The sequence below is a fragment of the Octopus bimaculoides genome, chromosome 9, assembly GCF_046866305.1.
Source record: "Octopus bimaculoides isolate indiv1 chromosome 9, ASM4686630v1, whole genome shotgun sequence".
In the NCBI taxonomy this organism is placed as follows: domain Eukaryota; kingdom Metazoa; phylum Mollusca; class Cephalopoda; order Octopoda; family Octopodidae; genus Octopus; species Octopus bimaculoides.
In genome coordinates this window covers 65,954,523-65,977,022 of record NC_142936.1, presented here as the reverse complement: position 1 = coordinate 65,977,022, position 22,500 = coordinate 65,954,523, and the positions used below count along the sequence as shown (strand labels likewise).

At 34.3% G+C, this 22,500-nt stretch overlaps 1 protein-coding gene across 18 annotated transcripts in view; it reads left to right on the top strand.

The window, feature by feature from the left end:
- LOC106879147 (voltage-gated inwardly rectifying potassium channel KCNH7) overlaps positions 1 to 22,500 on the top strand; it is a 661,705-nt gene that overhangs the window by 485,706 nt on the left and 153,499 nt on the right. For all 18 annotated transcript variants that reach the window (XR_016243164.1, XM_052970719.2, XM_052970716.2 and 15 more), the window contains one exon: positions 10,964 to 11,063. Coding sequence is in view for 17 of the 18 variants with exons in the window: in XM_052970719.2 (XP_052826679.1) it covers positions 10,964 to 11,063 (100 nt within the window). In the remaining variant the exon portion in view is untranslated. The remainder of the gene's footprint in view (positions 1 to 10,963; positions 11,064 to 22,500) is intronic.

Sequence of the window (22,500 nt, the reverse complement as noted above, 5' to 3'; positions counted from 1 at the left end):
AACTCTTGAGAATTGGTGCCTTTTGATGCCTCTTTTTTCTTTTCTTTTCACCTCTTCTACATCTGCAAATTCCGTAGCAGCAGCTTTTGTCACCAGTGATGACCTTCGAAAAAAGATCCGGATCAGCTTCCAACTATTCTTTCAGTTCACAACACGCATTCAGTCGTGACTGCTTTTGATGTTACCGTCATCTGAATGCAGCCATGCTGGAGCACCGCCTGTACTCAAAGAAATCGATCCCAAGCCTTATTCTTTGTAAGCCTAGTACTTATTCTATCGGTCTCTTTTGCCGAACCGTCATGTTACGGGGACATAAATACACCAACATCGGTTGTCAAGCACTTGTGGTGGAGGTCAAGCACAGAAACAAATACACACGCACGTACGCATGCATGCACACACACAAACGCTCTCTCTCTCTCTCTCTCCCACACACACACACATACATATCTGACGGGCTTCTTTCAGTTTCCGTCTACCAAATTCACTTACAAGGATCTGGTCGGCCCGAGGCTCTAGTAGAAGATACTTGCACAAGGTACCCCGTAGTAGGACTGAATTCAAGACCATGTGTTTGGGAAGTAAGCTTCTTACCACGCAGCGTTTGTGTCTGTGCATGCGTGTGTGCGTGTGTGCGTGTGTCTTTCTTTCTGTGCTTGACCTCCATCCACTGGGATCAATTCATTCGACTAAAAATTCTTCAAGGCAGTGCCCGAGCCTAATTGCAAGCTAATCACTGACACACGTAAGAAAAAAAGAAAAGAAAATATATTCTTTTCTACACTAGTCACGAAATTTTGGAGGAGTGGGCCGGTCGCTTAGATCGACCCCAGGTGTGCAACTGGTACTTAATTTACCGACTCTGAAAGGATGAATGGCAAAGGCGACCGCGGCGGAATTTGAACGCAGAACATAAAGACAGACAAACTATCAATAAGTATTTCGCACAGCGTGCTAACGTTTCTGCCAGCTCGCCGCCTCAGAAAATATTATATATTAGAAGCAGAAATATCAAGAATTAGGTACTGCTCAGCAGCAAAGTGAATTACACCACCTGGACTTGGACACGAAAGCTTTTATAAAAATTTCCAATTAACAGCTCATATTTTTAGAAAGGACGTTCTGTATAGGGCCTTTTGTTAAGGTTTGATAGTTAGTCTGAAGTAGAAAACCTATTAAAAAATCATTATTTTTATGTTTTGAATTAGCAATAAAATAACAATATCGAACTGCGGAAAAGTGCCATCTTATATTGCGCAAGAATCTTTAGAGCAATTCTTGAAATTTCAAGAGCCTTGTTGTCAGCGGAATACAGGACAGCATCAGCAGTAACAGCAACAGCAACAACAATAATAACAACAGCAGTATCAGCAACTATACCAACAATGATAATAATATTTTCTACTATAGACTCAAGGTTTGAAATTTGGGGTAGGGGGATAGGCAATTCCAACAACCTCAGTACTCAACTGGTATTTATTTTTATCGACCCTAGAAGGTTGGAAAGCAAAGTCGACCTCGGCGGATATTGAACTCAGAACAGTAATACGGACGCAATACCGCTAAACATTTCGTCCAGTATGCCAACGATTCTGCGAGTTCACTGCCTTACCAACAACAACAACAACAACAACAATTTCAAATTTGGGACAAAGCTATCAATTTCGAGGAAGGGGGCTAGTCTGTTACGTTGACCCTACTGCTGAACTGATACTTATTTTATCGATCTCTGAAAGGATGAAAATCAAAGTTGAGCTCGGCAGAATAACAAGTCAACCACTTGTTATTCATGGATGACCTCAAACTTTATGCTAAAGATGAATGCCAAGTCAGTTCCCTCGTTGATACGGTGTATACTTTCAGTGCTGATATCAGAATGGAGTTCGGACTGAAAATGTGTGGTGTGTTAGTCTTGAAGAGAGCCAAATTCAAATGTGTGGACGGCCTAAGCAGATAGAAGAGACGGGCTATAAGTACTTGGGGATATTGGAAATGGATAAATTCATGGAGAAAAAAATGGCAGAAAAATTTAAGGAGGAGTACATGCGCAGACTGAGACTGATCCTAAAGTCGAAATTAAAAGGACGAAATAAGATTGAAGTTATCAACACCTGGGCGATTTCACTCCTTAGATATGGAGCAGAAATAATCGCATGGACAGCAGACGAACTAAACAGCTTAAACAGAAAGACAAGGAAGTTGACTCCACCCAAAATGTGACACAGATAGACTGTATGTACCAAGAAAAAGAGGGGGGAAAAGGACTGATTGGATGCAGACACAGCATTAGAGCAGAAGAAAATAACATAGCATGGTATGTAAAAAATACCACAGCACCACTATTATTGGAAGTAAGAAGGCCAGGCTTGTGTAGGATGAAAGACTGCAAAGACTGATAGGATGAAATGTAAATTCGACCTCATCGGGATTTGAACTCAGAACATAAAGACAGACGAAATACCATGAAGCGTTTTGTCCAGCGTGTAAACAATTCTCCTAGTTCACCACCTACCAATTAAGAAGAAGAATTCTTTCCAATATAGGCACAAGGAAGGTATGAAATTTGAAAGAGTAAGTCGACTACACTACAACCTGCATTTCATTTTATAGACCCTGGGGAAATGAATGCACGGCTGCCTTCTGTGAAATTTGAACTCAGAAACCTGCGAAGTTAATGTAGCCTTTTATCTTTCCTAGGTCTATAAAACATAGTACCAGTCAAATACATCATTTCCTCAAAATTTCTGGCCTTGTAATGAGAAACCATTATTTTAATTGTTGTTGTTTTTGTTTTTGTTGTTGTTACTGCTGCATTTTACATAGGCAATAGACCAGAAAGGTTTAGACAAATACACCTTCCTTAGATCTTGATGGATATGTTATTTTATCGACCCCGGAGAAACGTGCACTTGGCTTCGGCGAGATTTGAACTCCGGACGTAGAAGGCCGTAACGAAATACAACTATAAGTTCTTAATAATGAAGTTAACAATATAATGATAATAAAAGATCACCGGGTATCGTTTAATGGAGAAAAATATGGGCTGCTTGATTACGCTTCTTGACTGCTCTGAATAAATATCCATTAGCACCGATTAAATAACAACGAATCAGATAGAACAGAAAGTAATGAAAATTGTTAATGATAAAGCAGAGTATGTAATACATTCGATTTGTTACTGAACTGGTATTGATTTTTACCTCATATCAGTAATGCATTGCAAAAGTTCGTACTGGTCAGCTACCGGCCACCACGTAACGTAGGATAAACTGAAAACAATACCACGTCGATTCCGCCTTCTTACACGCACGCACAGAAAAATACGAGACACACAATACAAATAAAGCCATATTATTCTGTCTAAGGTTAGAAAGGGAATGTACACATTGAAGTTGATGCATAAAAAGTACGGTAACAAAGCGTCCAAATCGCCGTGTTTCCAGAAGTAAACAAACCGCCCATTGACAAAAATGGTGATAATCTAAATAAAAGGCTGGAATTTACTCCATAGCTCTCTGAAATATAATAGAAATGGACGTGAAAGGATACATTTCTGTGCTATACGCATGATTTAGTCTAACACTTTACCTCGAAAAGCAGTGCGATGACGTTTTCGATGGTAGGTGCCTTGTAAATAAATTTAAAAGATGACGACATGATTTACGCATATACAAACACACAAAATAGCAGTAGAAGGCAGAGTAGAAAGATTATGCACTTTCAATGCAATACAAAGCATGTGACCAAAGCACAAGATCCACGTATTGAAGGTGCACAGAGCTGCACTGTATTGTGCCGTAGCAAAACACAATATTTTTCTTTTTAATTGCGTTCTTAGGCGCTGAATCGGGGACCAACTAAAGCTTTGCACTTGAAGACTTACATATTACTTTTAAACTTTGGCGCAAGGCCAGTAATTTTCACAGGAGTGAAATCGATTACATCGACCCTGGTGCGTTACTGGCACATATTTCAACGATTTCCAATGGATGAAAAGCAGATGTATGCTATTATGCGGCAAAATACCTGGCATTGGTTAACAGAAAGCGAACTCTTCTGCAGCAAGACAAAGCAAGACGTCAAGCCACTCGAACGAGCCGGAATAAACTCCAGGAACTTGAGGGAATCGAATTGATGCTACACCCCCAGCATATAGTTCGGACTAGCTCAATCGGATTATGATTTGTTGCAATAGATGGCCCATTTTCTGCGCTCGTGACGCTTAATCAACCAAGAAAAGGTGGAAGTTTCAGAGAAGGAGCTCTTCGCCTCGAAAGATAAGAACTGGTATCAGCGCAGGATCAAAGAACTAGCAGAAAGATAGCTTCAGACAGTACATTTTCAGGAATAAAGCAAATTAGTTACCAAAATATTGCAAGACTTTTGACTCAACACAATATAAGTGTAGCAACGAACACAGCAGTCCTCCTGCTCAAGAATGGCTTGTGGCTTTTTTTTTCTTTTATTTGTTTCAGTCATTTGACTGCAGCCATACTGGAGCACCACCTTTAGTCGAGCAAATCGACCCCAGGACTTATTCGTTGTAAGCTTAGTACTTATTCTATTGGCCTCTGTTGCGGAACCGCTAAGTGACACACCTGCATCGGTTGTCAAGTGATGTTGGTGGGGGGGACAAAGACAGACACACAAACATATACATACATACATACATACATATATATATATATATATATATATATATATATATATATATATATATATATATATATATATACGACAGGCTTCTTTCAGTTTCCGTCTACCAAATCCACTTACAAGGCTTTGGTCGGCCCGAGGCTATAGTAGAAGACACTTGTCCAAGATACCATGCAGTGGGAATGAACCCAGAACCATGTGATTGGTAAGCAAGCTACTTATCACACAGCCACTCCTAGCTAAAAATACATATATATAAAAAACATCAATAAATCGTTTTCAAATTCCGATACACATCTAAATGCCATTTGAGGAACTAAAAGTAGAAATTTGTTTGTGGTTTATCTAATGTAATAATGTTACTATAGTATTATTGCGTTATGTGTTGTAGGTGTATTATTCTAAGTTGTCAATTGGTAGAATCGTTATTGCATCGGATAGAATTCCTGTATTTGTTTCACCTCTTTTCACATTAACTTCAAACATCGCCGACGTCAACTTTGCTCCCTATCATTCGGATCCGAAAGATAAAGTTCAGAATGATGGAATTCCTGGAATTGCTAGTGTGGAGTAAGATGTCTTGAGTTACACTCGGACATCAATATCAGTAGCGGCACTGTTGCCAAGCTATATCGGCCTTACTTTTTGTGGACAACATCAGTAGCATCAAGAGTAGATTTTTTGGCATGGGCAAATCTTCCATAGATAAAGCTTTGTCCAGGCCTCCAGCTTGGAGAAGAATTTTCTAGTTGCGCATCTATAATCTCATGCGACCATGAGTACGCATCTTTTTTTCGTAGCCTCTTTATTTTATAATCATTAATACTTTATTACCACTAATTATTTTATTATCTTTGATTCCGTTGTTACTGTTGGTGTATAGTCCTAATTCAACCTAACAGAGCACGCACAAGGTCAAAGATAAATCAGCCTTCAAATTTCCTTTTTATTTATATACGAAGATCTACGATATTCCCGCCCGTTTTTAGAGGAGCACTCAGTGAGTTGATGAATATTTGGCTGATATTTTTAACAGATCACAGAACACGTAGATATTCCCTTGTTAGAATAACTTTAGTAAGTGTTGTTCCTACAGCTTGGCTCCGTTGTGGTTTCTTTGTATGTAAATGCAATTATAGAAAGTTAAACAGTATTCAACTACACTTGCAGTCAAAACCGTACGTTATAACTATCATATCTACGCGTCAAGAGCGCGCCTATATCTCAAAATGGTGTGTAGGAAAATATCTGTTCGTCGGCCGCCATTTCTCTCAATCTCTCCATCGTCTGATTCAACATATTTGAACAAATTTATTACATATTGTTCCCCAATGATTTCTTTTACCATTAACGATCAACAACTTCCAACACTGTTCCTGTTAACTTAACTCTCCCTTGGATATTTGATATAGTTTCTAGCCACCAGTTAATTATATGCAAAATTAATACAAAATATACTTTCCTTTGTCATTATGTGTTGACCCAAAAGCAAGATTATAATGAATGTGAATAATTTGTTTTCTTAATATACCAACTCTAAAATAATTTCTTCTGAATGATTAATTATATTTGCTGACCATTTGTATTGAAATAATACTCACATGTTTTATTAAATTTGAAAGGGAATCTTTGTATATACATACATACATACATATATATATATACCATTGTTCTTGTTTGAATACAAAATCGATCAATCTACGAATGGCGACAGAATTTCTACTGGGAGGAGGAATCAAAAACGCTGGTAACATAATCAATATGTGTGTGAGTGTATGCGTGTGTGTGTGCGTGATGTGTGTATCTGTGTGTGGAATAAAATAAAATGAAATAAACCTATTCGTAAAAGATGGAACAAAATAAAAAATGAATGGACAGGAAAGAGGGTAAATATTGAAAGTATCAACGAATAATAGGTGTAATTCTATGATCCATTATTGGTGAAGGATTAATTCGATTGTAAGAACTGACCTGAAATGGATTAGCTGTAAAATTGTGTTTCTAAAGCATATGGTCGAGGTACTATAGAGGAACATTTGCTCAACAGCAAATAACAACGTATTAGGAACGAAGATCAGTTTATAGAGAAGTAATTGGCTGAATATTTGAAGGATGAGCGAGAGAATAAAATGAAGAAGAGTATAGTTATATGGGCAAAGATATTAAATGACAGCAATGTTAATAAACTGTAATCGTGATGACAGCAGTAAAAGTAGCGGTATTTCTTCCTTTATATGATGGTGTTTAGAGAGCTTGATGGTGGCGGATGTAGTAGGAATGAAGTAGAAGATAACATTAAATTACTAAGATATATATGAAACAAAAATAACAACTAATTGTAAGCAATGAAATAAAAACGATATTTACAAGTGTAAAAACAAAGGGAGAAAAACTGATAAATTCAATTTAAAACACTTATTCACAGAGTATTAGTTCATGAAAATAAAAAACAAATAGAAAACTTCAAGAAAATTTCTTCACAGTCCATCATTTTTAACAAGGCATTTCCATCATGCTCCAACAATAATAACATTGTCCAAAAGATTTGATGATTGAGAAAAAAATTGTTTAATTGTTGGTATTATCTCTCGGATTAAGTGAAAATCACGCCCAGTTCGATTTATTTCTCAATCTGTTTGCTTTGGTAGTTTTTATAGCATCAAGCAATAAGTTGTCTCGTTGTTATTTGATACTTTCTTCATTCCGCACGTTGTTGAAGAACAAATCTGATTTAGCAAACATAAATGTGTTCTGAAGAAATTCACACCAATCTCAGATGATGGAAGCATGAATTACGTGAAACTAGTCTTGATTATCGAACGCAAACCAATATTAGCAGCATTATTAACCTTGCACAGCATCTCCATCATCCTCCAAATCGACGCCATCTTCAACTCTCCTTTTCTCTCGCTCTCCTTAATTTTCCTTCTCTTATTCCCTTTCATCGGCTTATTTCCCTTCCCCATCATCCTCCTCCTCCTTATCAACATCATCATCATCATCAATACTATCATCGTCGTCGTCATCGTTACCATCATCATCGTCGTCGTCGTCGTCGTCGTCGTCACCATCATAATCAACAGCATTATTATTAGCACCATTAGCATCTAGATGCTGCCTTTCGCATATCTTTAAAGAAAATATCTATCGGTTTCAGGCCTTATCTAAAGCTGTTGTACCAAGAACAATTCCCCTCTGTCTCATTCTCTTTCCCACTCTCCTCATTCCTTCTCCCTCTCTCTCCCTCTTTCCCATGGTTTATATTATATATATATTACCATATATATATATATAAACAAATATATATAAATATAAATATACATTCATACATACACACACACACACACACACACACACACACACACACACACACACACACACACACACACACACACACATATATATATATATATATATATATATATATATATATATATATATATATATATATATATATATAAACACAACATTACCCCTACTGATACGATATGCCAGAAAAACAGTTTCTGTGAAGTATTAACGTCTCTTTTTGATTAAATCATTTCGAGGTCAGTATAAGGTCTTTGAATTACTGCCTCTTTTGAACGTGATATTTCCACGAGATGCCAATTTTATATATAAAAAAAAAATCATTTAACTCTAATCTATATTTACTCTACGATTCTCTCCCCTCCACAACATGCTATACTGTCTTTTTGCTTATTGTACGTGGAATACAACAGTCGGACCCCAATCAATACATCTTACCCTCTCAGTTACTCAGTGCTTTCTTAATTATACTATACACATCCACTGTAGGAAAAATGCTTCTTTTTTTTTTTTTTTCACCAAATGAATATAGCTTCGACCCTCAGTTATAAACCATTTAGCTTTGCAAACTTTCAGCTATATATTTTCCCCTGGGATTCCTTCATGCCCGTCTAACGGTCAGATTGCTCTATTCTCAATATCTAACTGCATTTGAAAAGTATTAGAAATATTTCTAAACTAGAACTTAATTCTTTCTGACTTTCTACTTCGTCGACATTTTTGCCTAATTTTGCCTCATCAAGTTGTACTTAACACAACACATTTCCTTTATTTTACTTTCTTAAAATATAAAAAATATAAGGCAGCGGACTGGCAGAGTCGTTAGCACACCGGGCAAGATTCGTAGCGACATTTCGTTTGTCTTTATGTTCTGAGTTCAATTTCTGCCGAAGTAAACTTTATCTTTCATCCTTTCGGGGCTCGTTAAAACAAGTACCGGTTGAATAACGGGTTAATATAATCGATTTACACATTTCCCCGAAATTTCTAGTCACGTACCAAAATTTGAAATCAATACAAATTAAATAAAAAAGAAGTACGAAATGAACTGATGTTTTTTTTTTACAATATATTGTGTATACACACACAAACATATATACGCACACGCATATACATATATATTTGATATATATGTATATATGTGTATGTGTGTATATATATATATATATATATATACACGTTGGAAATTTGAAATATATTTATATATATATATATATATATACATCTGTGTGTGTGTGTGTGTGTGTGTGTGTGCTATAAATGGACTACAATTACATGAAAATTACATTGTGAAGTGAAATTTGATATTTATCAACTGTTATTAGATTTATAAATAACTTACCGATAGTTACTCGTTGATAAAATAATATATCGAATAGGGGTAATTTTCACAAGACTATTCTGCATTGACAAAAATTAATGCCTAGGAATAGATGCGTATGGAATCACCTTTACGCTCTTATCGGGTTTATTCGGAAATATGACATTTGTTCGAACGCAAGACTTACCAGTCTAAGATAGAGTACATTTTTAAAATGGCATTAAAAGGCTAGAGGTCCAATTTATTTCCAAGGTCAAAACTAGAGATCCACTTTATTTCCAAGAGTCCACCAACCATACATAAGATCATCCAATTCAATGAGATTACAAAACAATTTAACAACAGAAGCATTTAACTGTTCTCTATCTCTTCTTCTATCTTTTCTTTTCTTCTCAGTTTTTTTTCTGCGCAAAACTGGAGAAGAAACTGGAGAGGACATGAAATGTAAAAACCAGTCTGGATTAATTTATGCGCAACTCCATTGTCTCCCGAGACAAATGGATGCCAACAACAACAACATTGCTAATTGTTTTAGTTTAATTTATTCTTTCATAAGATGGCTATTATTTACCTCCCCATTTAAACTGATTAAATAAGTATGCAAAATAAAGTCAAGTGATGACTTCCTATCCCAACATCACGAGCCATATTCCAATCGCCATATGCTGACCCTGCGACCAAGCCGATGACAGTGCTACATTTTCTATACGCTAATGAAGGAACAATGACCAAAAGTTTGGATTCTTCCCATTTCGCAGAGCATACCAGCCTATCAAAACCCTTCTGGACCTCTGTGATCATGTTGATAATTAGAATTGCCAAATTATTGTTATTCCTCTCTGAAGTTCAGATCTTGTAACATTTCACGAAATTTGTCATTAACTTTTAACGCCAGATGGCCCTGTGATAAAAGAGACTCCATGCATGATAATTCTCAGGCATCATAAATCTAGTATTACATCTTTTTAAAACAATATTGTGAAATATGATGAACATTTGTCTGCTACTTCTGGCAAATCGAGCGACCACAGAATGGCTGTCATATTTCTCTGAAGCTAACTAATTTTCTCTTGTAATACTATTAAAGTTCTTAATTGCTTACATGAATTATTAAATTAAGCGGAATTTTGTCTCCAAGATGGGCCACTGAGATCATATTATTCACAATATTTTTAATATTTAGTTAATAAATTAAAATGTTAGTCGAGTTCCTAACACATCTTCCTCATTGTGAATAGAATGTTCTAAATTACATGTTTCTTGAAATACCTAACATAAAATGTATTTTACCACCAGCAATTACTTGCATATATTTACTTTTCACTCTTCTTCACTACATATATATATATATATATATATATATATATATATATATATATATATATATATATATATGATTGTATGAATATATCTATATGATTGTATGAATACATGTATGATTGTTTGAGTATATATATGTATATATATATATATATATATATATATATATATATATATATATATATATACATATATATTAATCATTTATTTTTAACAGATGAAAACAGAGCCAAGAGGACAGTTTTTCGTGATTTCTATGTGATGACATTTATGCAATTTCTCTTTCCGCCAGAATTTGATTGCTTTTTACTTTACTGTAACCAAGCAATCATTTTTTTTATGTTCTTTCTGTTGTAGGTTTTAAAAGGCTTCCCTGAATGTTTACAAGCGGATATTTGCCTGCACTTGAACAGAAATCTTCTCAATAATGCAGCGGCCTTTAAAAACGCCAGCGAAGGTAACACAAATGTTTTGATATCATTTCAGACATCATAAACACGAAACGAAATCATTCCGTATTTCTCATATTAGAAATTTGCTGTTTGCTTTAGACAAAGATTTCAATTTTAATATATTAGTATAGCTATTGGTTTAAAACAGACAGAAACTAATTATCATTATCAATTCTGCAGATTGTATAATGTCTGTATATAATAATAGACAATAAAATTGTTTGGTTGGCTGGCTGGTTGGTTGGATGGTTTCTCCGGTCACGCTTACATTAGATAGAGAGAAAGTGAGAAACCAAACGTGAGATACCAAGCTAACATAAGAAGTGTAAGATGTGCGCACACACTAGGCTTGATGGCATATAATGAGTAAAGAAACACTATACACACTGAGAGAGAATAACTCATAGAGGCAGAGGAGATTGAGTAATTGATAGAGGACTTATACAAATGAGAAATAAACAGTTGTTCTCTGTAGACAGAATTCAACAGCGGTTAGTATTTTCAAGTTCGAATCTGCTAGAATATATTAAGAATGAATATGTACGTCATTATTTTCTTTTATTTAATTTTACTTTTAAGATAATTGTTCTTCTTTTGAAAATTATTGTTCATTTCATGATTTTGTATAAGAATCAAGAATTTGATAAAAGTTAAATTATAATTCTTGTGTGTATACCCATATTTTCTCGTATATGACTCATGGCAGCAAAGGCATGCTTTCAAAATTACTTGTCATATGCCGGATAACACTCAAGCGGATATATATAATATATAATATTAGACTTTTAAAAATATTCGGATTTTAGATTTATGATCGAAATGCGATGAAACGGTTGGTGAATATAGGGTAAAGTTTCTGATAAATTTACAGTTATCCTCTCTGAAATATTGATATTGAGAAAAACAAGTATGGAAGCTTTTCATAAAATAAAAGTAGCTTCCGCAATTGTAAGATATATTACATTTTGGTTATAAACAGGTTATTATAGTTCACATATATTTCTAAACTGAAATTAGACTTGTTTTATTTGCTTTTGGCGTCAGATATTTCATCAGCCTCCGTTGCAGCACATCAATTACATTTCTACCACAAGCAATATGGAAATCAGTTGTTATCTTCATATAGATTTGTTATATCAAAATATTGAAATGGTTCAAATAATTGCTTTATACTGTTATTGTATTGGATAAGCATCTAATGCATTATTATTGATCATATGGCAGTTTTTACAACAGTAATTATTGACAATGAACCTGGGAAAAATAAGTGATGATCGAATTGTTTTTATCTGTTTCCGTCTCTGTTCTGATTTAATATTTTTATTCATCTATGTATACATTGATTTTGCAATAATCAACACAACTTTGACGGTCAGGCCAAAGGACAAATAACGAAAAAAAGAAGAAATCAAACAAATTTGGTGTGTACTGTTTGCATGAAGTCACTACCAATTTTAACTCAGACAATCAATCCTCTTTCCTTGTTTAAAGATATTATTGAAAGTGTTTTATTGCATTATTTAGTTGTGTAATTCTGTATATCCGTTCGGATACCGCTGGAACACAGACAATGTTTAAACTAGCTTCACTGAAAATTTCTAAAAATACCTTTTACTTTTTTGTTTCTTTACTTTTGTTTTTTTTTTGCAAATTTCTATAGACTGTTAATTAATGATGCGAATATAAAGATATATGGCTACCGCATCCACCAGTGGCAAAAGCTCATGAAATGAAATAGGATACAGCACAAAATAATGGGTAATAACATCAAAGACTTATAGATCGTATTCAACAATTAGATTGAACAATTAATCTCGTTAACACCTGATTCATGTTTAATGAAATTCCATTCGAAAAATAAGTGATCAGCGGATGTTAATACTCCATTAGAAAACTAATAAGAGTCTTAAGTGTAAAATCTCTATTTCAGAGATTTTTACTCTGACGAATTCTAATAAACTTTAAACAGTTTATCGAAAGCTCGTTGTGATTCTTTACATTGTGCCTCTTGATATGAAACGCTATATCATTAACATCAGAAGAGCCAATTTTCATGAAGTTTTCAAGAATTCTAGAATTGAAAGTAGTTTGAAAACAAGCGACAAGCTATATAATTAAAATAAACGCCGAAGGAATTGAATAATGAGTAAACAGCATTGGCTTCACCTAGACTTTTAATATAGTATACTAATAATATATTTATAAAGGCAATGAGCAGGCAGAATCGTTAGTACACCGGACAAAATGCTTAGCAGTATTTCATTAGTCTTTACGTTCTGATCTGAAATTCTGCCGAGGTCGACTTTGCTTTTCATCCTTCTCGGGGTTGTTGAACCTCAGTATCGATGTAACTGACTAGCTCCCTCCTCCAACAAATTTCAGGCCTTATGCATATAGTAGAAAGGCTGTTAACACTATTTATGCAATGTATTAGAAGTATTGATATATTTAAGGTAGCGAGCTGGCAGAATTGTTAGCAGGCCGGGCAGAATGTTTAGCGGCATTTCGTCCGTCTTTATGTTCTGAGTTCAAATTCCGCTGAGGTTGACTTTACTTTTCATCCTTTCGGGGTCGATAAAATAAGTACCAGTTGAGAACTGGGATCAAAGCAATTATCCTACCCGCCCTTTGAAATTGCTGGCCTTGTACCAAAATTCGAAACCAATATAGTTTAAGACTGCTTAAAGCATAGAGAGTGAATTGGTAGAGGTGAGCAGACTGCTTGGCGGTATTTCGACCAACTCTCTGCGCTTTGAGTTCAAATCCCACCCAGGTCAACTATAATTTTCATTCTTTTGACGCTTATAAAAACTTATCAGTCCATAGAGCTGGACTGCTGGAAGTATTTTCACAGAAACCTTGCGTTATGAATTCGAATCTCGCATGGTCTTCCCGTCAACCTGTTTAACATCACTGCCTGGCACCTTGGGTAACGTCAGCGGATCCCACTCATTTGCGAACATTGGGACCTGGTTCGAGGTTACCTTTCTCCTCTCTGCCACCCATTAGCCCCACAGATCCTGTAATGACTGTCTTTCTCCCTAAATAAAATGCTAAAATTAACACTATTATAAATTTGATACTTTAAAGCAGAGTTGTCAATCGTTCAGACCAAACGCTTCGTCGAAAAGACATGAGTGTTTACTAATTAGTAGACAATAATATTGTTGTTTTTAATTCCATGTAAGCACTGATGTAACAGACCAATGAACAAAGGCATTCTGATCTTCGCCATCTTGTATTGTACCTGCTATGATAAAGAAACACAAAAATTTGTTTGAGATTTTTTACTAAAAAAGTATTTATTTTTATCGTTAACAAAATAAACGTTGTTACTATCAACGACAAACACCAGGATAATTCGAAGCTTATTGTTGTTGAACTACGTATGAATGTTGCTATTGTCATAAGTTTCTTGTTGTTAGCTTGTCATGGTTTGTTGCTGCCGCCACCGCCGTTCATTGTTTTTATGTTGTCACAGCTCTCTGGTCTACTGCTGGTTCACTGCAACTGTATACTGACTGCTGTCTGCCGTCTCCGTCTGCTGCTCAGAAAAATCAGCGCCAAAGATGAAATTGTTATTAGATCCGGTTCCACACTGCGGAATTTGAACTCAGAAACTAAAGACTACGCATTCTATCCGGCGTGCTAGCGATTCTGCCAGCTCGCTGCCTTGGTTTACTTTATTATTAACACAACATAAGGCTGCGACTCAGCAGAATCACTACTGTACCGGAATAAATCTTTAGCAGCATTTCTTCCAACATTACGTTCAGAGTTCGAATGCTGCCGTGGACTATTTTGCCTTTCATCCTCGCGGGGTCGATTAAAGAACTACCTGTTAAAAACTGGGTCAATGTAATCAGCTTACTTCATCCCCCGATATTGTTGGCCGTGTGCCAAAATTTAAAACCAATGTTATTACCACATTTCTCGCAAATATTTAAAAGCGTAGACTGCAAAACTATTAATATTGGACTAATCTTTAAATTTGATACTCATTAATAACCCAAAGTAAAACTTAGTGTACACCTGTACAGATGAACAACGACAGTTTAGAATGGAAAATATGTTTTTTAAGAAAAATAGAACTATATCTTGTAGCTGAGTTTTGAACTTGCTTCTCCAGGTTTTCGATGACAGGAAAAGTGAGAGTAAAGTTTTATATGGGACATAGTTACGAGTGTCTGTATATGTATATATATGTGTCTATGAAGTGTGTGTAATATATTTGTGTGTGTGTGTAATGACTAAGGAAAATAGACTAATAAAGGGGCATATAAGCTCTCGACACAAAAATAGAAGTCTTTACTATCGGCATGGGGGTCAGACCCACATCCCTTTGTTAACGCGACTAAGTGTGTTACGCGACTAAGTATGTATGTATGTATATATATATATATATATACGTATATGTATACGTATATATGTATATACAGATGTATATACAAATATATATATATATATATATATATATATATATATATATATATATATATATATATATATATATATATATATATGTGTGTGTGTGTGTGTGTTGTTGTTGTTGTTATTGTGTGCATACATCAACAACTGATGCATCTGGACACGTTTTCAGTGATGTGCCTGGTATCATCGGGCGTTTCGGGTCTTTCAACGTCATACATCCTCCTCCAGGTGACCTTATGGACGCCCAACCTTCCGCGTTCTTTTACATGGCTTAGAAATATTGGAGGACCGTTGCAATAAGTAAGTGAGTCTGAGAAGGGTATATGTTGGATAAGATCATTATTAACTGATCCACCTGTGTGACGTTTCCTGTCCATAAAGATTTAGCTTTATATGTACATACGTACATATACATATACGTATGTATATATATATATATATATTTATATATAGAGAGAGAGAGTGAGAGAGACGTGTGTGTGTGTGTGTGTGTGTGTGTGTGTGTGTGTGTGTGTGTGTGTGTGTGTGTGTGTGTGTGTGTGTGTGTGTGTGTGTGCATATGCTTATAAACGATTTCAATTTTCTGCATGATTATATTTTCTTTCCAAACATTTCGTAGGTGAATATAATTCAAACAATTGCCATGCCACTCAGATCCTTAAATGCTAATATACTTATTTAAGAATCTGTAGAACGGACCGGAACGATAGCAGTTTCTCTCACACTTGCGTAAGTGATATCATAAATAATCTCAAAATCAATAAAAAGCAATGAAATGAAACGTTATCAATGTTTTACAATAATATAATAATGATAATTCATCCAGCTGATTTAGATCTAACTAATATGATAATTAACTTGATTCAAACACAACGACAAAAGATATGGAAATGTTGTAGGGAATGATAACTATAAGGCTGATCGTGTACTGTTTATATCGTAGCAAACTGGACAGGAAGGCGGTCGCTCGAAGAATCTGAAATAGCAGTCAAATCTTTCTCAGATCACGTTGTATAAGGTTCTTTATTATTCTAGCAAAGCGCATTCAGTAATGTGAGTTATACTATGCTTAAGACAAAAAAAATCCATGGTCACGGTTCGAATGATTATGTGTTAAGCAAAGTAAACAACCACACAAAAACAACATTTAAGTTATATTTGTAATTTGAGAATAATTCCTTTGCTTTTCTCCCAACACAACTTGGACAAAATTATGTGTTATGCCTACCATCTAGATAAGAGTGTGTGGGGGTATGTGTGTGTATGTGTGTACTTATGTGTGTGTGAACTTTTTCCTTGTGCGTGTATATATATTCTTTTCCAGCTGATTTGGGGTTGTATGGGAGATCATCAGGAAGAGAGTTCACTTCCAACACGTAGGATATTATTTTCTCCACTTTTCAGCACTAAGATACTGTATCTATTTTTGCTTCTGTTGCTTAGCAAGTTCTGTCTGACAGAGTATGCGATATTCGAAGGCTGTCAGCACTAATCTCAGCCCTCTACCTCCTTTATCTCTTCTTAAGTAGAGCCTGTCGATATCACTATTGTTATCGAGATTTCCAGTTGATATTAGCATCTTGCGGGTTTTAATGCCTATGAAGTGGATTTCTTCTACAGATCAGTCAACTATCCCAAATGTAGAAATGGGCAATGGTACTGAAAATGCATTGTGGGATATTATCTTCTTGCAAGAGGAGAGTTCGGACTGCCATATATTGCTTAGTCTGGTGTAATATCCATAGGTCATTTTATCTTTATTCACAGTACCTTGGTATGATATATCTTCATCAATGCCAAGGTAATCGTAGCCTTCTTTGTGTGGGACAGAAAAGATAGTGAGACCATTGATGCACAGGATTTGTGTCTGAGTGTTTGATTTTCCCTGTTCAACACTTAAATAGAACATTTCTGGCCAAATTCCATTCCTATGTTAGCTGACAATGTTATTATTAATTCCAGTTGTCAATGTGTTCATTTTTTTTTTTTTTGCATTGTTAATATTTTTAGTATAGATTTTAAGGTCAACCACAAAGAAAGTATGGGTTACATTAATATCTCTTGCAGTTTCAGACCCTAGCATGTAGCCACTTGTTTCTTGTAGCAGGAATGCCAATGGTTTTAATGCCAAAAGGAACAGAAGTACAGAGGGACTATCTCCCTCGAACGTTTCCTTTGAAATATTTATAGCATTGGAGCGGATCGTTCCACTCTCTATTCTAAGTGAGAGGATTGTGGTCCAGGTCTTTGTGAGCTTCTCAATGCCAGCAGTTAAGGTAGCTGGCACTTTCAAAATGGAGACACATACAGCAGTCATGAGTGGAGATTGAATGTATGTATACACACACACATACACACATACAAATCTGCGTGTGTAAATATATATACATATATATACATATATATATATTTATATATTTGCATATATATATGCATATATATATATATATATATATATATATATATATATATATTTATATATATATATATATATATATATATATATATATATATATATATATATATATATATGTATATATATATATTTATATATATATATATATATATATATATATATATATATATTTATATATATATATATATATATATATATATATATATTTATATATATATATATATTTTATATATATATATATATATATATTTTTTATATATATATATATATATATATATATATATATATATATATTTATATATATATATATATATATATATATATATATATGCATATATATAGATATTTATATATATGAATATATATATATATATATATATATATATATATATATATATATATGCATATATATATGTATATATATATATATATTAATATATATATGCATATATATGTATATATATTATATACATATTCATATATATATGTGCATATATATATGCGTGTATATATATATATATATATATATATATATATATATATATATATATATATATAAAAGAATATACGATCAATATTAAATCCTTTAAGTCCATGGAATACCTTTGGTCATAGATCTGTTCATCCAGAACTGACATGGTGTTAAATAAGGACAACAAAACTAGGTATTATAGAAATTATATAAGATGTATGTATATATATATATATATATGTGTGTGTGTGTGTGTGTGTGTGTGTGTGTGTGTGTGTGTGTGTGTGTGTGTGTGTGTGTGTGTGTGTGTGTATGTGTCCGCGTGTGTGTTTGTTTATAATCATCGTAACATGAAATCCTTTATGCCCTACTACTCCATTATCCTTTTAAACCACATGAGCCGAGTCATTAAATCACTAGTTTAACTTGAAACGAATAAGTAATTTCACATCAACCATCATCGGACACAATGTGTGTCGAGTGACATAATCTTCATTGGTACCCAATGATAAAACAGTCAAACATACCTGAAGGAATTCTTTACTGATGAAAAGAAAACTGTAATTTAACCACTTCTCTCTCCAATCAGCAAATATCAATTACTCCAAAAGCCACGGATTTGTGCATTTGATAGTTAACAACTCATCACCTATGTCTGTGTATCTGTGTGTGTGTGTGTGTGTGTGTGTGTGTGTGTGTGTGTGTGTGTGTGTGTGCATTTATGCGTATATACATGAATGGATGAATGAATTCATATATATATATATATATATATATAAATGCATTATATATAAATGTATATATTTATATATGTATGTATATTTAAGTATATATATAAATATAATTTCATCTATGCATATACATATATATATATATATATACATATATATATATATATATATATATATATATATATATATATATATATATATATATATATATATATATAAGTATTAATAATAAGGGAAGAAAATGTAGCGTTGGGAACATATAGTTAATTTATTTGTATCAGTCTGAAGTTAAAATTTAAATACAACTCAAAAAATAATTTACATATGTTTCGATTCTAGGCCCTTAATAATGCATAGTTTGGACCATTTATTTGACCCAAATGCTTCGAACTATGTGTTACTAAGGGGCCAGAATCGAAACATATGCGGGACTTTTGTAGGGTTTTTCTTAGTTTGTTTTTTTACTTTTTTAAAATGCATTTTTATTCAAATTTTAACTTCAAACTATGATACAAATAAATTAACTATACGTTACCAACTCTCCATTTTCGTACCTTATTAATAATTCTTATATTAATTCTAAACATAACGTTTCTGGGATATCCCCGAGTATGGGATATTCCATCATCAGAGACAGGTAGGGAAAATAGGGAAAATGAGAATGGCATATATTAATAAAATCACGACATAGAGGAAGTGAGTAAAGGAATAAGGAGATGAAGAGAGAGAAGAAAAAAGATGCATAAAAGTTCACAATTCAACTTTCCGATGTTGTAGATGCAAGTGCATAAGTCCTTAGGTGCAATCCTGCGTAGGTCCATGTGGGTTAAAATCCTGATATTGTAAACATTCAGATAAAAAATGACACGAACATATCAACTTTCAATAACAGAATGGTAGCGGAGGTGGCTATTAAGTAGTAAAAGAAAAGTAAGCAAACAGAAAGAGAGGTAGATAGAGTGGGGAGGGTTTAAGGATTGGCTTTAGGATAAAGTAAGGTGTATAGGCATAAGAATATTATGTACAGAGGTAACCAAGAAGATAAAGGAGAGAATGAAGAGGTAGAGGAAGATAGCGTAAAAAAAAATAGAGCGAAATGAAAGGAATTTAAAGAAAGTAGTAGGTACCGGTGGTAGTCTTCCAGCCGGTGGAATCGGTGGTAGTCCTCTACCCAACGCTGCTCGGTATCAGTGTTGTCATAAATAGCTTAGAATTACCTCCAAACCATTTTATCCAACGTTCGAACAGTCCGACTATCTGTTGCCCGCTGTAATATTAACTTCTTTTATTGTTTTCAAAAAGATAAATGACAAATGTGACCTAGGCAAGATTCGATCTGAGAACTTAAAGATACTGAACATGTTCGTCTGAGACGGCAACGATTCTGATAGCCTTTGTCACGTCAAAATCGCTTTAATTCAGTTCCAGTCCATATTCTTACTCAGTAATGTTGCATTAAGTTTTGGGTTTCAGTTAAAATGCGTTTGCAGTAACATAGTAATACTGTATGAGTTTTCATATAAAACATTTCTTTATTAGTTACACATTCCCTGCTAATTCGATTGGTGTTCGTATTTTTACTCCTTGATGCTTCGTTAACGTTTAGTTTTAAGCTAAAATGCTTTTACAACAGATATGACATTTCTTTGCCGTAAAGTATCTTTCATTGACCATTTTGTTTGTCTCTTTCTATTTCTATCTCTCGTACTTTATCTGTAGTCTGACCATTCTCTTCATCCAAGCAAACAAGTACGGCTTCAATTAATGGACCTCGAAACAATGTTAACCCATCTTTGGACACTTGTGTGTGTGTGAGAGAATACACATACAGGCGCACAAATATAGACACACATGCATGTAGATGCAGACACATCACACTTTACTAAAGACACACACAGTGCATGCATACATATGTGTTTGTGTGTGTATGTTTATATCTTATTTCTTAAATCAGTATGTCTGTGTATGTGTGTGTGTGTGTGTTTGTGTGTGTGATTGTGTGTGTGTGCGTGTGTGTGTGTGAGTGCGTGTGCGTGCGCATTCCTTATGGATTTGATAACTAAGTTGCCGATTTTGACTTATCGGTTATCAAAAGATTTAGTAATCTTTCGGCTACCAAATGAACTTCATTTTAATTTACATAGTTGCATTACAAACATTTAACATAATAATCTTTCTATAAGTCAACAATCGTAAACGACATTTTTAACCACACCACCACCACGAGGTCACATTTTCTATATGAGTGTATGTGCTTGTGAGTGTGTGCATGTGTGTGTATGAATGTGCGTATTTGTGCATTTGTTACGTACGTTAGGCCAATGACTGAGAAGTATATGTGCGTGAGTGTATGAGAGGGTGTATGTGTCTGTCTGTATACATACATTTTTGTGGCGACACACACACATCTAAAGACCAAGGAAGACACACAAGGACAGAGTTAGGCCCGAGGTGTGCATGAATGTATTTCTGTGTGCGTCTGTCTTAGTATATATATGTGACTGTATGCCAGAGTGTATGTGCGTACGAGTGTGTGTGTGTGATAATTTTTATACGTTAGGCCTCAAACAATTAAACACACACACATCTACGCATACATATACAAATGTAGTGAGATATGACAGAACTATTTTATCGCTGTGACATAATTTAGTTGTGCTTGGGCAGACGCCAGCCAAGTAGGGTTGGCGATGTAGTAATACAAGCAACAACTTCCGCCCAACAGTGAAACGCGCCGATTTTGAAAGAGTTTAGTTTAGTTGCGCTCTGGACGTTGAACGAACAACAGCGTTCACTTTGAAGTAGCACTGTTTGGATTTTCCTTGTCATCATGGAGAGTTACGGTTTAAGCAGCATTAACTATTATCACTATACACTGAAATATTATTCTGGTTTTAGAAACCAACAAGAAAATATAGCTGATTTGGCAGCAATAAGTTTTGGTATTTCAATTAAGAAATCTCAGGGTCAAATCCTCAAGGTAGTTGTACTTGATCTCTCTACTACATGCTTCTCACACGGTCAACACTATGTTACTTGGTCGCGAGTTGGAAGCAGCAACAATTTATTCATTTCGACACCAACAAAAAGTTACACAATGATTATTATTTACCCTGAGGTGCTTCAACATTGACAGATTTTCAGTTCGAAATTCTATTATCATTACAATACGGATATTTTCAAAAGTAAAATAGAGACATTTTGTAATAATTATGAGAATATATCTTTATATTTATTGTTTACTAATGTGAATAAGAACAGTAGTAATCCAGGCAACACCAGGTCATTCAGCTAGTATATATATATATATATATATATATATATATATATATATATATATATATATATATATATATATATATATATATATAGTTTTAGGGAAAATAACCAAT